General features: G+C 41.4%; 1 protein-coding gene across 2 annotated transcripts in view; it reads left to right on the forward strand.

Moving 5' to 3' along the window:
* The window catches only part of ARID5B (AT-rich interaction domain 5B), a 180,837-nt gene that overhangs the window by 118,433 nt on the left and 44,307 nt on the right, over positions 1-18,097 (forward strand). Inside the window, exon 1 of one of the 2 annotated variants that reach the window (XM_086679801.1) lies at positions 16,191-16,904. The exons of the other annotated variant lie outside the window; for it this stretch is intronic. Coding sequence (XP_086535927.1) covers positions 16,901-16,904 — 4 coding nt within the window. The 5' untranslated portion in view covers positions 16,191-16,900. Of the gene's footprint in view, positions 1-16,190; positions 16,905-18,097 lie in introns of those variants that run through there. 2 annotated transcript variants of the gene reach the window in all.

Raw genomic sequence — 18,097 nt, forward strand, 5'->3', positions numbered from 1 at the left:
GAGACTTGAAGAGAAGGCGATTTACATATTTGAGTGGGGGGCTGAAGAGGGATGATGGAAAAGACAGAGAGTAGGGGAGTAATTTATGGTGAATCATCTTACCCCCTGACAGACAGAAGCCAGGACTAAGGAGGAAATGCTTTATTTTAGGTAAGGCAGCGTCCTCAGTTTTAAACAATTTTCCCCCTGTTTTTTGAAAGTGTTCACACAATTAATGCCTCTTCCATGTATTCAACAATAGTTGCCTAGCAACCATCAAGAAGCATTTTTGGAGCGCAAAGGGTCTAAAAATGAATGAAGAGAAAATACAGCAAATACTCATTTAAGAGTAATGAGAACTGGTCTGGCATCCTTGGAGACTCACTGCAATGTCCTATTCATCTTGGACACATGCAAGGGGGAATATGTAAAATATAAGAGAAACCTTTAAGTGAGGCTTGCTACGCTTTTCTGCCTTCAGGCAGGACTGCTTTCTACCTAATTCCAAATGCATGTGAAGGTAATGAAGTTTTCGAAAACTCTTAAGAGGAAGGATAATAATACCTCCTCTAGTAACCCCACTTTTGGATCTTGTAACCTTTGGCCTGAGACCACTAGGTAAAGAACATAAGTTAATCAGGAGCTACCTCTTCTTTGCAGGCTACTGATTTCTACCATTGGCTGGCTCTCACAATCATACCTTATTTGAAATGAAAATCTAAGTGAGCTTCCAGATCAGAGGGCACAAACTCAGGTTCCAGAGGTGTCAGCAGGGAGCGCAGAGGAAGAAGGGCAGGTGAGGTCTGTAAGAAATCAGAAGCAGTGGATCCCTACTCTGTGGAAAGGAGGCCAGTGTTGTCAGATCTCTCAACTCTCTAAGAAAAGTTAGACGTGCTGATTTCTATGTGAAAATCTCATGACTTTAGATTGATGACAATGATTAAAAAGAAAGAGACAAACAAACAAACAAAAAACTGTGCAAGCTAAGTAAACTATGGTACCAGGCAGATTTGGCCCATGCACCAGTCTTGTCTATTAAACCCCTAGTGTTATAGATGAGGAACCAGGCCTGGTGAGTGAGTATACTTATGCAAATTCAATGAAAATGTAAACTCCTTAAAGCCAAGAACTGTGTGACCTTCTCTGTTTTATCCCCAGCTGGACTAGCACAAGGTCAGGCATATGCTGGCAATGCAACAAATATTTATTGAGTCAACAAATAGTAGATATTAGAAGCAAAACCAGGACTTGGTTCGGTCAGTAAGAAATCAGGACCTCAACTGCTTCTTAAGTGACTCTTGTTTCCCCCTAAGTGGCCTTCCATGACTTTCATATGGATGGAATCTACTCTTCCCTTTGGCCACATAATGGCCTTGTTTAAACCAAGATTTGATTCAGGGAAATGTTCTTATAGAAACTCCAGAGGAAAAACCTTGCACCCTGCCTGGGTTTAAACCTTCCCATAGATTCGTGTGTACTGGGACAGCCATAAACAATAGATTGCTTTTCTTCTTGGCCTGCCATATTCAATTCCATTCAATTTTGTGTCTATTTCTCGAGCTCCTACAATGTGCAGAGTCCTCTGTATGGTGATTCCAAGATATAGGGGATCCTGCTGAGCCTGGGGGCCTCAGAAATGTTCAACAATTAATGCAGAGAATGAAGGTACTTAGCATAGTCTCCTTTTTATTTTCATCTCAATGTTTTTTTTATTCTACTTAGGCAACACTTTACTGTGTGGTAATTTCCTGACTTGACTTTTTCTTTGGAGATCTAAAGTGGTCTAAAACCTAGAATCCATTATTACCAAGACATGTTCTCCTCTTTTAACAACCTACTTATTGCCTCTATGATGAAAGGCTCTGCCAGAGTAGACAGGAGTCAGCCTCCAATGAGGTATACCCAGGGCTTGTGTCAAATGATCTTCTAGCTTTCATTGTATTTATTCCTTATTCTTGGGTTCTGTAAGGTGCTTATGTCTGTGCTGAAGGTTCAGGTGTATCCAGAGTATCAATCACTCTCCCACTGGAGAACCACTGGCCTCTCAAAAAGCTTGAAGTGATGCACGATTTCCTTGTGTCTGTGCATATGATAGTATGTATGCAGTAATAGTAATAATAATGGCATCCACCACTAATTAGTGTCTTCTAGGTCCCAAATAATGTGCCAGACATGTTGCTTCATTTTATCTCATTTATAGTCTTTGTCTGCAATTCCTAACCTTGCAAGATAGAGATAGAGTCCCATTTTGATAAATGAGCGTATTCAACCCCAGAGAGAGCTGATGATTTGCCTAGGGTCATATGATTGCCTGGTCTGTGAAGTAAATGCACAGCTACCTGCTTTCCAAGGGCCCTCTTTACCTCCTAGTGAAACTTCTGGATCCAGCAGCAATTTCACCAACTTCGCCAGTGTTTTGGAGATGAAAGGAGAGACGCTGTATCGCTTTTTCACAAGCAAACTCTAGGGGACATTTTAAACAAAGTAGATTATTTTGCATGAGACTGTGTTTAATTTCAGAACAGTGTCCTTTGCTGGCGAAGATAATCAGATGTAATGTCATCTGCAACCTCTCTGCGTGCGTGATTTCATAAGACTGGTGTAGCAGTTTATTATTATAAAATTAGTATAGCATAGAACAAACCCGGGATGCAAGCCAGACGAAATAGACAATGAATAGTTATATAAGGTTTTGGAAAGCACATGTAGTAGAACACAAGCTCACTGTATTTTCTTCTCAATTGTCTGCTGTTTGTTCATGTTTCCTTTTCAACATGATTGCATCTCAGTTTAATAGCACTTGCCATCTCAGGCTTTATGGTGCCAGGCCTGACATAGTTACATCCCCTCTGTGCTAAAAATATTGCATGTATATATTCAACCGCAGCCCGACATGTTTAGCTAATGGGTTACTCGGAGCTATGCGCTTATATAATTAAGTGATGTATGTAATTTTGTGTTAACACATTTGCAATGTGTGTTTTCCTGGTGATTGCAATGCTTTATTCTGTGTAAAGTGTGACATTTTAATTCCCGCTGAACAATTTCCTACCTTGATTCGCCTTGTTTTTGTGGCAGGGGATTATTTTGCAATCAAGATAAAAGCATTATTTATGAAATTTCTGGACTATCCCATTACTGGGAACTTTTAACTGAAGATCAATCTCCTATTCTATTGATCCCTTTGTTAAAAATCTTTATTGGAATTTAAATTTAATCTCTACATTATGGATTTGCCCCGACTTTTGTCTGAAGGCACATTTTTTTAGGCAGCTTTGCAGGGATGGGGTTCCTTAAAAAGTAATTCTCACTAGGCAGGCTGCCATCTTATCTTCCCCAGGGAACTTAATTTCTCTTAGGTGTCACTGATTTCTTCCCTGTTGAGGGTTCTCCAGGAGAGCCAGCATCTCTGTGGGTTGGAGAGTTTGGCAAACCAGGTCAGGTCTATAGATTCACAGATAGGGCCTGTTAAGTGTTTAAGTGATTGACAAAGCTGGGTCTCAGAGTTACATAATGTGGGGATACACGCTTTCTCTTTATTAATTGTAATTGTGACCAGTGGAAGGTGCTACAGACAGGAAGGTGAGCCACCAGGGATAACCCAGCCATCTTGCCCTCTTCAGAGGTTGTTTATTTTCTCCAGTGGGATCAGGAGTTCGGTTTAATAAACATTTATTAGACTCTTACCAAGTACCAGACAGGGCTTTCAGAATACAGTACAGAGAGAGTTACTTGTTCAGTGAACATCTATTGAGCACCTACTATAGCGATATTACAGTGACCAAGACAGAGTCTGGTGAGGGAGAGAGACCTACAAGTTGAATATGGGATGATAGGGGCTAGGGTAGAAGCATGCTTGATGTCGAAGCTACTGACAAATGGTTCCTCCTCCAGCTGGAGGTGAGGAGAATAAGGACACTTTTTAGTGGGTGTGATGCCCAGTGCTGGTCTAGGAGAAAAAGTAAGAGTTGGAGCAAGAAGGACAAGGGTGAAGAAGGAAGGGTATCATCAGAGGGAAGCCTGTGAGCATGGGTACGCAGGGGTGAAGCCATGAGAGGTGCTTGCAACCTCTAAGGCATTTGTTAATTGTTGGAAGATAGGGCGAGGTCACTCCAAAGCAAGGTCTGCTGTGGTCCATTCTCCAGACCCCTGAAAGTCCTGAATTCCCCAGGCCTTTCCTCAACCAAGGAGGCCCCCTTCGTTCTTCAGCACAGCCCAACAAAAGCAAGCAGGTGGCAGGCACTGATGCCAAATGCTGGAGTATTGCCCCAATGGCTTCCCACGTGCTTGCCTCTTAGTCCCTCCCATTTGGGTCTGAGCACACTTTCTATGTGGTACACAGAAGTTTCGCCAGGAGGACCCACAGGCTGTGCACTCCAAGTGAGCTTTCTCAGTTGTATGTTTTGGCATTTGAACACAGTGGGAATGTCCTTGTCAGCTCCCATTTGACTTTATTAATTGCAATTCCTTGGGAAGTGTGTTTTAGTAATGTGCTCTGGGATGACAGAGCTCGCCCTGCAGAGACCCAAGAGGAGGTAATCAGGGCCCATTGAAAAGCCATCTGCTGGTAAGTCACTGCTGCTGATCCCACGCAGCCAACAGACGCCAGTGTCTATCACATCTCTGCCACTAGCTGTGTGACTTCAGACAAAATTGCAGACTCTCTGGGCCTCCCTTTTCTGATGTGTAAAATAAGACTTTGGATTAGTGGTAGCTGAGGTTCTTCTTAAACTTGGGAATTCCAACACTTTATAAGTTTCTTGAATGAAGAATTCTGCAGTCGTAACATCTGTGGATTCACCAACTCCTAGCAATGATCTTTGGCTCCAAATTCATGTGAAAAGCCAAGAACCACTTTCTATACTTCATGTCTTTTCTTTTTTTAAGTTTATTTATTTTGAGACAGAGAGAGAGTGTGTGTGTGCAAGCAGGGCAGGGGCAGAGAAACAGAGAGAGAATCTCAAGCAGGCTCCACACTATCAGCTCAGAGCCTGATGTGGGGCTCGATCCCGTGAACCATGAAATCATGACCTGAGCCGAAATCAAGAGTCAGAAGCTCAACCTACTGAGCCACCCAGATGCCCCTATACTTAATTAATGTCTTGTAATGATTCTCTGCCTCTGCATTTTAGGAGGTCATCTACACTAGCCCTCAAATCTAGATTTTAATTTTTCAAGATACAAAGGGAATCATTAAGCCTCTGAACATTCCTAGAATATATAGCAGTATGGATCAAGTAACCCATTTTATTAGTCATGTTGCAAGAGGCTGTCACCTAGCAGCTCTGCATTGTTTCCAGGCTCCGCCCCCACCCCCACTTCCCTGAGCCCTGAGGCTGTGGTTAATAATGTCAAAAGAATGTTTTAAAATTGCTCTTCTGTTGATTCCAAAGAGTCAGAGCCCTCACGTGGTTAGAGTGCTGGGCTAGGAGTCAAATTCTAAATTTAATTCCAGCCTCTATGAATGTCTTCATTTCTTGCCTCCTTACCATTTCTCGAGGTTTCGATTTTCTCATCTGCAAAATAGGCATAAGATGCCTTGCTCCACAGGAATATTGGCAAACAGCTTCATTGTGCACACAGATTAGCTTTATATCGGAACAGAATATAATTTTCCATTCCATAATAGGAATGAAACAAAAGCCCTTTTGAGTGTGCACCTTGTGTAAACGCCCTCTGCTTAAATTCTGATGGATTTCAGAGGTCAGCAAATCCCTCCCCCTTCTTTAATATTATTTTTTTTAAGCTAAACAAGGCTAACTAGGGAATTCATTTTGGTATAAAAAGACATGAAAGAAAGGGTATTCAAGCTTGCACAATAGTACAAAGAAGAACAAGAATCATCATGTTTGCTAAAGAACTCACAGCTGTTTAATTTTATAGTAAAATTACTTTAAGAACTTTGCTAATTCAAAGACAGACCCAAACAACTGTTGTTGCAAAACTGAATTTCCACGTGTGAGTGGAAAAGCCAAGTTAGATTACTCTGCCCCTAAACTCGTATTAAACTCATATTAGAAATACAGAGCATTTTTGTTAATGCAGGTTAGAGGAGCGGCTTTTATCTGAAGAGAAGACACATAAAAAGGGAAATGGTACATTTGCTAGTAATATGATGAAAAATAGTTTATGTTCTTATGTACTTTGCCCCCAGCTTTTTCTTAAGCTGTTCAGTCTGTTTTAATACCAGGTTTGTTTGCTTTGTGGGGATGGGCCTGTTAGGCAGGAAATTGTCGAAAAAGCATACAGCAGAAATTTTAAATGCTGTTTTTAAAAATTAAAATTAAATACCAAATTGAGTAACCAACCATTTATTAAATTTGGAGTTCAGACTTTTATAAAATTTTATCTTTAGAGGATACGAATGAACTGTGTACCTATACTTGGTTCTGTAAATTCCAAGTTTCCATATGTTGCCTATTGTCAAAAACAAATAAACTTTTCCTTATTTTTTTAAAGTGATTTTCTTCCATATTAGGGAATTATTCAGACTTCTTTCCTTGGTTCCTATAATTCCAAACCAGTTGGAACATCAGTCTATTTTTGGTTATGAAGGAACTTTTAAAATGTGGGTATGATTTTTTTGACGTTTCTAAATCTCATAAAGATCAATTTGCCACATATATAAGAGTTATGGTAGTAAACATAGTGAAGTCATTGTATACTAGGATGACAGTTCTAATTTCCATATTATGAGTCACCCCCTCCCAACCCCCGTCCCCCACCTCCATCCCCTCTGCATGGGAGGGCTGCTAAATGTACATTCTAAAACATATACAGCAACATAAGGTTGTGATTTGTGAGTGTTTCTGTCAAGGATGAATGTTCTTACCTGTATTTGATTAAACTCTGTTAGTTTCTGGGTTTTTATGGTCTTCCCACCACATCACATAGATTCACCACAAGAGGGCAACCAAGAGTTTACTTTCAAGCTAACAAAGCTAGAAATGGTTTTAATATCAGCTAAGTGTTTTTAACTTGCTAAGGATTTATTTCCCCGCCTTCCGATTGCCACACATGCAGCCTCTGAGTTTCCACGAACAACGAGTAATAATCCAAATAAAGTTCTTCTGAGGGGAAATATAGACAGACTGGTGCAGACAAGAGCTTTTGCCCAAATAAGGATCCTTTTTTGGAGACCCCATGTGTTAGATAACCATCAACTGACAGTTGGTCATGAGTTAATAATGTTGGATGCTGAAATATGCATACCATGTGCTATAAAAAAGTTTGGAGGACAAAGACAAATACTGCTAAAGTTAGATATTAGAAACATACCAGAGGTGTGCAGACTGCTTCACTGGATGAAGGTGGAATCTGCCAGATAACTTCGTTTTAAAAATGTTATAGGTACCACAGGAGAACGTATAATATTCACTGCACAATTTGTTGCTTTTGCAGGGATTTGGTCTTAATCTCTCTGCATGTTACTGCCTTAAGAGCTATAGCAACTCTTGCCTTCTAAGAAAAGAAAATATTTCCTAAGCTTATTTCCATTGCTGCCATTGCTGTTCTTTTATTTTTACAATGGGAACCCTAAAAGGGGGGGGGGGGGTAAGGTTCCATAAAAGAATCCAGGTGGATGTGTAGCCCTTTGATTGGCCTGTTGTATTTGGAGAGCTGTTAACTGCTAGTTCTGTTTCTGTGTTGTTGCTGCAACAGGAATCCAAAGGTGAGGGGTGGAGCGAATAGGCTTTGATTTCAGCTACTGTGACCAGTTATTTGAGAGGCTGGGACATGGAGCCAGGTGGCCACTGGGCAGCTGCTGTCTTCTTAGAGTGACACCCCAGAGGCTCCTAGTGCTAAGAATGAATGGGGAAAGAATGTGTCTCCTCCTCTGCCCCCTAGAGTTCAGACCTTTTTGTTCTGTCAGCTTTTCTGGGTTTATTGGAGTGCTTGTCTTCAATGAATAATCTCACTTTTTGTTGTATAAAACCATGGGAGTTGAAGCACCTTGGGAAAGCCAAGAAGGCCATGCCCTTGGTTGACTTGAGGACTGACTATATCTGATCGCTTTTCTTACTTGCAAATGCAATCTCCAAAAAGAAAAACACAGCCAGACCATGAATTTATTCAACAATTTGTGGTTAAGAAGATTCCACCTAACAACTAGCTGAAATCACTGAAGATCTATTTTCTCTTACTCAGTTTGCAAATGGCTTACATTACACCAAACCCACATTGGTAGCTGGAGAGAACAGTTAGTAAAATTAATAATTAGACAGCTTCTCTTTTTCTCTGTCTCTTCCCTCTTCTCCCCAAGTGTCCTGTCAAGGCTTAACATTTGCTTTGACATATTAGTTAAGGAAGTTAATGAAATAATATCTTCACTGGGGCCATTGAGTAACCTTGAGTCAATGATTACCAGATTTGAATTTTACTAAGGAAACACCTCAGGTTCAGCAAAATTCTCAGATACTAACATCTGTGTATGACTCTCCTGCATATAACAGCAAATAAAACCCTAAATTTCACTGAAACTTTGAATCAACGCTCTTGCTGATTATTCCCGCTTCAGATGTTAATCTTGTTCTGTCTACTCTTTAACACATTTCCAAGGACGTATCTATAATCATGACATTGAACTGACTGAACCAGCATCCCCCAAAAGAAAGATAATGCAAGCCACATGTAACTTAAAATTTTCTAGTAACCTCATTTCAAAAGGTACAAAGAAACAGGTAGAATTTTTTTTTTTCAACGTTTATTTATTTTTGGGACAGAGAGAGACAGAGCATGAACGGGGGAGGAGCAGAGAGAGAGGGAGACACAGAATCGGAAACAGGCTCCAGGCTCTGAGCCATCAGCCCAGAGCCTGATGCGGGGCTCGAACTCACGGACCGCGAGATCGTGACCTGGCTGAAGTCGGACGCTTAACCGACTGCGCCACCCAGGCGCCCCACAGGTAGAATTATTTTAATAATGTATTTTATTTAATCCAGTATCTTCAACATATCATTTTGATATGTAATCTATAAAATGTCATTAATGAGATATTTTACATTTTATATATTGTCCTGGAAATCCAGTGTGTATTTTATGCTCGTGGAAAGTCTTAGCTTTGTACTGGACATATTTCCAGTGCTCAGTAGCCCCACGTGGCTACAGGTGACTGTGTTACATAGAGCAGCTCTAAACAGTTATAGAAACATTTTTTTCTTACACTGAAAAAAAATGAGAAGCAGTTCTAACCTCTTCTGCGTACTCTTCTTGTTCATTGTAAGATTTACATTAGGATTTCTGATGTAGTTATCTGTCTGTGTTTCTCCAGAAGGTGACACACACCCACTCCCACTGACGGAGCACTCTAGCTTGCCCTGACTCTACACACACAGCCCAGACCCTTGCTGTCCTCATTCTGGACCCTCACTCCACTCTGCTCCAACACACACACTGTTCTCTGCCATGGGTCTAGGAGTTCCTTGGTATCGCAGGAAAGCGATTGAAGTCGTTTTCTGGTATTGGGGCTTGTATGTACCCACAAACAAATGAAGCTCAGAGATGCCACTGGTAGCTTGGAAAGGGAAAAAGGGATGGGAAGGCTTAATGTGAGGAAGAAAAATGTGTAAGTCTCAGACAAACTACAATAGTCATCTTTTTTTTATTTTTTAAGTAAGAGACTATCCTTTTTCAATTATTCTTTCTGAAAGATAGAAAAAGCATAAAGAAAGTGAAAAATCCCTTTTAAGTACAAATTCCTTTTGGGATCTTTTAAAAAAGAGATTGGAAGCCTATTACTTGATGACCTTTTACTTTTTCTTATGTGTATGTGTTTGAAAACCTGAAATGTCTCTCATAACATATTAGTCCAAGTCTGACAAAGTTAAATATCTCCATGCTAAACCACACATGCACTCACACACACACACACACACACACACACACACACACAAACACACACAATGTCTCTTTTACTTATTTCCAAGTAGGGAATGTTTTCTTGTGAGATGTAGCAAATCAATTATCCTCAATGTTGAAAATGGAATATCTCATTTCCAAACCTGGAGAAATGGCTGACCAAGAATGTTGTTTATAGAGAGTTTAAAAACTGCTCTGATATTTGCTGCCCCTTGCAAGGCTGCTCAACACAAAACATGTAACTTTCACTTCTGTGCTGTCATGCTCAATAGTAACACCACAGAACATATCAATCATGTACTAGAATGAGCGGGTCTATTGGTTGTAACAAAAAGAAAAAAGAGAGACAGAGACAAAAAGTCTCTATGTTTAAGAGGTCCTATCTTTATACATTTCATAAATTATAGAAATCAAAATGTCCTTAAGAAGTATTTTCAAACTGGATCTTTAAAATAGCCTAAAACTTAAAAAAAACAAGTATCTTAAATTAATATTCTATTCTTACAGACAGTCATACAAAGAACAACTAAATCTGTTCATGGAATAGTTTTCAAAAAATGGAAACATAAGTTATTTCAAAATCTTAAGAAAAAGTACATAGTAAGCATTGAAACAATGCACTTCATCTAATTATTAACAGCTTTCATGCAGGTTTTTCCTCAACACCCAACATGGTCTTCTCCATTAAGAGAGGAGGCTGGGACCCAGGGCCTGAAAAAGGGACCATGGGCACCAGGCATCCAGGGAGAAGAATATAGCAGGAGAAATGAGTTGCTGGGTAGATGTGAAAGTAGAAGTTTGAGACCCTGTGGCATTTTTAGAGGCCCTTTTTGGTTTTGCTGGGTTTGCCACTTCATGACGAGACCTGACTTCATGACAAGATCTTGCAGCTGGGGGCAAGAAATCAGACCTTTTGTGCTCAGTAGTAACACCTGGACCACACCACCACCTGTACTCCATGTACCAAGCTAAGTCCTCAGGCATCCACTCTGCCCTGATGTTTCTTTTTCTTTTTCTTTTTTTAAGTTTATTCATCCGGAAAGAGACACGCACAGCACAAGTGGGGCAGGGGCAGAGGAAAGGGGAGAGAGAATCCCAAGCAGGCTCCGTGCTGTCGGCACAGAGCTCAATGTGGGGCTCAAACCCACAAAACCACAAGATCATGACCTGAGCCAAAACCAAGAGTCGGACACTTACCCGACTGAGCCACCAAGGCAGCCCTGCTCTGATGTTTCTTTACAGAATTGTAAATTTCGTACTTTGAAGGCAAAAGAGTCTTCCATTGGCTCCTGATGCCATGGTACATAGATCTCATACCCTCAGAGACAAACATTTGTGGGACACCTGGGAGCCACCCCCTCTGCCCCTTCAGCAGGTCCTGAAGGGGACCTTTCGCTGAGAATGGTTTCCATGAAGGATACTGGGCCTAGCCAGAACAAACCAAAGGGAAGGTGAGCGTTTGAAAGGTCAAGCATGGATTTCCATTTTCTTCCCTATTTCCAGAATTCTCTCCTTAGAAAGTCCGTCTTCTGAAAACCCAGAATCTCTCTTCACTCCGCACCTTGATTTCACTCCCAGATTTTCCTCTCATTCTGCAAGTGGTAGTGAAAAGTGTCTGTAATCCCTTTCTTCTTTGCCAAGGCCCTTGTAGACAAGCCTATTCCATACTTCTAGAACATTTCTGCATTCCTTTGGAACTCACTACATTGTTTCAGAATAATATAGAGATAACATTTGGGCATTTAAATTTCTCTCCTCCTCAAGACACAGAGGGGAAATAAAGATAGAAATCTGCCTGTCACTGCTGGTAAAACCTGACTAAAAAAGAGGTTTGCTTGTGTTTTAATGGCAAGAATGCGTGGAGTCACATGCTTTCAAACCAATTAGCAATACAGATGAGCTAGCAAATCGAGTTCCGTTTATAGGGTGGGGGAAGGGGATAAGTCAAATAATCTGTGTTTTTAAATGTTTCTGAGAAATGAAGACCTCCAGGGCAGAGAGAAGGCGGATCAGGAAATAGCTATGCAAATCACATGCCTATGAAATTACTAAAACTTTGATCAGGGGCATTAACAATTGCTGCAGCATTCACAAGTATGAAGCAAAGAGTGAGTAAGATGGGCATGTTTTGGAAGGGATTACAAGAGTGTTTACGTACATGGTTTGTTGAGCAGTCAATGAAGTCCATGGCTGTTTTGGACTTAAGCCGCCAAAGCAGTCCAGGTATGACAAACGCACTAATACATTCCACTCTCACTAGTGACTCGTGGGGATCTCAGTGATTTTGACCATGAGCCAAAGTGGTTGGACCTCATGTAAAGTCTGCTTCATGTCTTCCCCCCACCCCCCCTTTCTAACAACATCACTGCTCACCCTTCACAGGAGGTGGAAGTGTAGTGCATTGGAAATGCTAAATTGTTGTTATGGACACTGTGGTCCAAACCACACCAGGTCTAAAGCACACTTGGAAACTCAAGGCGGCCATGACATCCAGAGTGGCAGTGTGATCATCCCTCTGGGGCAGGTGCAGCCTTCGCTGTTCAGGGCTGTGTGGTCTCGGGGACATTTGAGAGTGAGAGCATCTGTGGCCAGGTCTAGTCTCGGTTCATGACTCTAAATTATTATTTTTCATGGCTTTATTTAAGAAAAAAATTACTCTTGAAAAGGGAACTGTCAGAACAGTTACAGAAAGCGATAACATTCTTGCAGTGTTTTGGTTTGTTTGTTTTTTTTGTTTTACCTTGCCTATTGCTTTGAAGTCATCATTTAAGGTTAGAACACCACACAAGATAGAGTTTTGCTGGTCTGTGGTCCCGGGTGCTCGTTTCTTATATAACACAGTTGCTTCTCCAACATTCCTGTTGGTCCTAGAAGATTGTTTATAGGAAAACAGAATAAAAGTAAACTTGAAAATTTTTAAATCTATATGTAATTAATGCCCTGTGAATTCACAGAAAGAATCAGCTAATTAACAGACGTTAAGTACTAGCAACCACAGATTCCTGGCACCGCTCTATTAGGTGCGGGGTAGTGAGTATATGGAAATGCTGTGGATTTGAAACAAACATTTAAGGGTATCATTTATGAATTTTTAAAATAAAAATGTTGGCTGTAAGCTAAAGCCAAAACGAGGGCTGAGAGCTTCTGTTTTTCTTTTCTTTTTTTCCAAGTATTTGAAAACTGAAATTCTATAAGAGATTATCTGTGAAATGGCTCTCCTTTATTACACCCATAAATTTCAGGAGTGGCTCTGATCAAGCTTTCTGCCATTCTTGGTTTCTAAATCTTTTAGTCATACATTAATAACTTTAAAAACACTCATCCTATTTTTGTTGTAGTGAAAGAGGAAGTTTCTAAATAGTCAAAAGGGAAACATTGAAAATAGAACACAGTAAATGATAACTAAATTAGGGTATTTTTTTTTCCAGCAAGAGCAAAGCTCCATGCTGAAACTTGCCAGAGTATTTTAAGATTATTGTCTACAAAGAAAATGTAGCAGAGAATTGAGGTCCTCAGAGGAAAGGCATTACAGAAATGCAAAGTATTATCAGCAATGTGCATTATACATGGACCAATGTTTCTCAGTCCCTAATGCATCAGTCAGTGGACTTTAGTTTTCTGGCTTGTGTTTGGTGTTTAAAACACACACACACACACACACACACACACACACACACACACACACCCGAGTGCGGACACGCACGCACAACTTGCAAATCAAGTGAGTTAACGCTCTGCCAACTTCCTCTAGATATTGACCCTAGAGGGTCAGACTCTTAAGAAAATGATGCCTGGTTTTCCATCCTCCTAATTGCAGTCCCCCACCAACAAGCAAGTCCTATCTCTAAGTGGAAGCTCACAAAGAATTTCTCGAGAGAATATGGAGCTGCGCTGGCAACAAAATCGTCTCTGCAAAATGAGAAGAAAGAGTTGTTAACTGATGAGTCAATCCAGCTTTTATAGCAGTTTATCTTCGTGGTATTTCCAAGAGCATAAATGTTATAAAAAAAGAGAGACGGTCATGACAGGAAGAACACAGTAGAAAAAAAACAGGGACGTTTAAGCCAAAAGCAATTTACTTTGCCAGTAACTGGTTACATTTCCTTTGTTTTATTATTATTATTTCAAGGGTTGGGGTTGAGCTGAAAGTTTCCCACACCTGTGCTGTCCTGACACATAACTTTGGCAAAACCCATAGAGAAGTGAATATATAAACGAATGCCTGGAAACTCTGAACTTTAGATGCTTTAAGAAAACAAACAAACAAAAACCTTGTTTTGCTATATTGTCTTTAAGAAAGCTATATTTTATTGATATTTGAATGAGTTTTAAAAAAGGAGAAGACAAAACACGTGGATGAGATGTGGATGAGATGTCAAAGTGGCCGGTTGCCGACTCTCCTGGGATTAATGCCTATAGAAATAGCAGTGACTTCACAAAGGTGAATACTTGTTAATTTCATGGCCCTGAGTAAGAGGAACAGATGGGCAGTCAGAGAGGAAAGATTTTCTTTTTTTAAACCACAGAGATCTTTCACTGTTCTTCTGCAGTGGGCAGAATAGTCAGTGGCCCCCTACAAAGGGGTGATGTGCGTGGCACACGAAGTTTTATTGGAACTCTGCAGCTTTAGTGGAAGTCTGTCACCTACTGCTGAGTCAGGATTGATGGGGACCCTACCCTGCCTCAAGTCTGGAGGATGCTGTTTGCTGCCTGAGATGGGCTTTTAGTTCCCTTGTACTGTGTCGTGGTATTTGACTGTTTTCATTTAAGGAAAGCTCCCTGGTGACTGCCGGCCCAAGTTAATAATATAAATATCTCATTATGAGACAGACTGAGTGTGTGTGTCTGTTAGAAGTTACTTAAAGCAGGGATGTTGGATAAAGTCCAGTTGCCCGCGTTGGATCCTGTTACCAGTAACCAGTTGCATGACCTAAAACAACTAATTCCATGGCTGTCTCAGTTTCCTGGTCTGGAAAATGGGGATAATAATGGCGCCTTCCCGTTGGTTTGCTGTGAATTTTAAATGAGTATTGTATGCAAAGTGCTGACTGGCACAGAGAAAGTGCACAATAAATACCAGCTATTGTTATTATTCATGTGTAATATTGAAAACATTGACTGAATTCTGTGAATAAGCATGGATTATATACACATGCAAAAGTAACCGAGCATTTATTGCTTCACACTAGTTTGTTCCGTAGCGGATCTAACTAGACCCAGTTATGCTATCAATAAGTGTACTGCTGGCCTCCCGCACTCCTGAACACCACCACACCATAAAGCATTTGTTTTTACTCACTTCCCTTGCAAATGATTTGTTTTCTTGACTCTGTAAGAAAAACAAAAGTAGCCCAGGGACCAGAATTTTTACTCCCCCCGCCCCCAAAAGCCAGCTCCTCGGTCCCAAAGCTTTGCCCAGGGTCTTATGGATCTAAAAGGTTTCAAATTGTGTTATGGGGGCTCCCATCCAGTTCTGCATGCTCTGTTCTCCCTGGGACTTTGAACATCTGCTCATCAGGGCACTGGTTACACTGGGTACAAGATCACAGCTCATCTAAGATGCCAGACACAAAGGCTTAACAGTCATCGGGAACCAAAGGCCTTAGGTTTTCGGTCTCAATTCCCAGAGCAAACTTCCTGGTCATTGGGTTATGTTCCCAGAGCTCAAGTGTAAATAGTAAAGGCGAGCAGAGGTTTACAGGTGCCCAACATGACAGGTATGCACAAGGCCAAGTGTGTGGGTCCGGCTCGAAGACTTGAAGGAGTTACATGTGGGCATCTTTATTTCCATTAGTCACTTATTCATTCAACAGATTTATATTATGTAATGCCGCCTCCTGGGTGTGTGCTGGGCAGGTGAGAGAGGAGTCTGACATGGTCCTGCCCTTAAGGACTCTCCAATTTAGGATAATAATAAGCCATAAAACCCAACTAAAGTACAAAGAATACAGTGATACCGTCCATGAGAGAAAGTCGGAAAAAGGAGGGCAGAGGGGAAAGGAGAAGAGATATTTGAGTTTGAGGCTTGAGTGATTGGTGGGATTTGCCCAGCCTACCTGAAATGTCAGCGACTTGCCTCCTTAGGAACAAAAGGCTTTTTCTCTTGATCAAATCCCATTGAGAGTTTAAGTTTGTGTGACCAGAATATTAGGTGCTAGCCTGTTCTAAATTTACGATTCTCAGAATCTGTTGGGGAAGGGCACATGTGCTTTTCTGGGTTCTGAAAACAGCTCAAAGAATGGAGAAAATAGACCCGATTTGAGGATGACTTTATTGTCGGTTCCCGGAACCTTTGCCTTTATTTAAAACAGCCTGTTCAGTACAAGTTCTATCTAAAAGGCCTTTGGGATTTGAAAGCTCTTCTGGAAATAAATGCTTTTAGGTTTAACTGTTTTGGAGGTCTTTTTTTGCCAAAATGTTAGGAAGGAGAGACCACAGTTAACAAATCTGAGAACGGAGGCGATATTGTTTTGTTGCTTTTAATGAAATGTCTCAGACCTACCCTAAGTTCTGTTTGTCTCTCTGTCAGCTTTCTGCTAGGCTATTATTTTGATAAGGGACATGAAAGTACATCATTCCCTCGCGGTCATTAAAGTCTTAGCACTTAAGTCGTTGTGGAAACACTTCTGCACGACACCAAAATAGTCCACGCCCTGGCTCCAGGCTGAGGACCGGGGCAGTTCATGGAAGGTGGCATTAGGCTGTGACAGGAGAGCAGGAGGTCAGGATCCACAACACAGGCCCGATGAAATCACCAAGGCAGTGCAGGGAGGGGGAGAGAGCAGAGCCCTCCCTGCCAGTCTGGCAACTCGGCAAAGTCCTCAGAGCTCATCCCACACACTCCGTGCTAGTCACTGCTGTGTGTTTACATGAGTAATGGAGCTGCCGGGGGAGGGGAGTCGTAAGCACAGCGCTGAGCCTGGCAGCTTGCACTTGCGTTCGCGTTGGGAGGGAAGCTGACATCCACACCAAGTCAAGACTTCCAGGGACGTGGCCGGGAAGCAGTCACATGCTGTAGCTTTCATGAGCACAGACATCCTCAGGCAGATGTTTGTCGACTGGAATGGGTAATCGCTACTTTCTCTTTGCTTGATTTTTGTCTGTGAGGGTGTTTACCTGTGATAACTCCAGGCTGGCTTTCGGGGGTGGACTTCTGGACACCCGTCTGGGGTGGGGGGGAGAAGAGAGGGGAACGGGTTTGGGAGGGGGAGCCAGAGCCCCACAGCCACTTTTTAAACTTTTGCCGGGCTAGAAAGGCAGCTCTGCTCTTCTGGGCTTTACCAACAGCACAACTGTTATCCACGGTAGAAAAGCGAGGGCGCGGGAGTCATGTTGAGGAGCAGAGTGTAAAATGTCCTAAAACCACTGGTTAAATGTGTGATGTAAGATTAACAACAATTAAGAGCGTTCCAGTGGTTCAGATTGGCACCGTCGTAATCCTATCTTTAAGCAATAAAAAAAAGCGCGGGCACCTCGAAAGGGCTGGGAAAAACTGCTCAGGGTACAATTCACTAGTTTGGAACTGTTCAAGGGCTGCTTGTTTCACGGTTTGTTTTAATTTTGCTTGACTTGCGTGACTGATGAAGCTAAATATGAAAGCTGATGCCGGACAGTCCGAGCACGAGGTAAACAGCAGCCTTTTTTTCCCCCCTGCTTTCTGTATGGATCTTAAAGGGATTCAGGCTCAACATCAAGGATGAAATAGAACTCTGCTTTGCACCTTGTCTGTGGCTTTCAAAAAGTATAATCTTCACAGAATCAGGCTAGCCCCAGTGTGATCTTTGGAAGTTATTTTAAATAACCCTCGATATCTTACTACATTGAGAAGGAAAAAGAGAGCATGCTGATTTAAATGTATCAGCCAGATTTGTTGAGATTTGAAACATGCTGGTCGCAATATTATTAGTAAATACTTGTAAGAATATTTTTTGGATTGTTAACTATGAATGTTCTTTCTATAGCTCTCTCTCTCTACTCATTTGTGTCATATCAACTTATTTGTATCATAATTTAAGAAACTGCTCATGTCTCCACTTTTGAAGAGAGAGGTTTTGAAACGGGACATTACTATGATACCATAGTGGGCTTGCATTTCACCTAGGTTTCTGAAAAACAGATACAAAACAAAACAAAGACTAATCTCCGAGCCTGGCTTCGGGTTGACTTTCAGCTCAACATGTTTATTTTCTAACAGTAGGGAAGTGCCTTTTCCTTACCATTGTCCTTGAGAGCGGAGAGCTTCATTTTATTTACACTGATT

The sequence above is a fragment of the Puma concolor genome, chromosome D2, assembly GCF_028749965.1.
Source record: "Puma concolor isolate L17-30 chromosome D2, mPumCon1.1.hap2, whole genome shotgun sequence".
Taxonomy (NCBI): domain Eukaryota; kingdom Metazoa; phylum Chordata; class Mammalia; order Carnivora; family Felidae; genus Puma; species Puma concolor.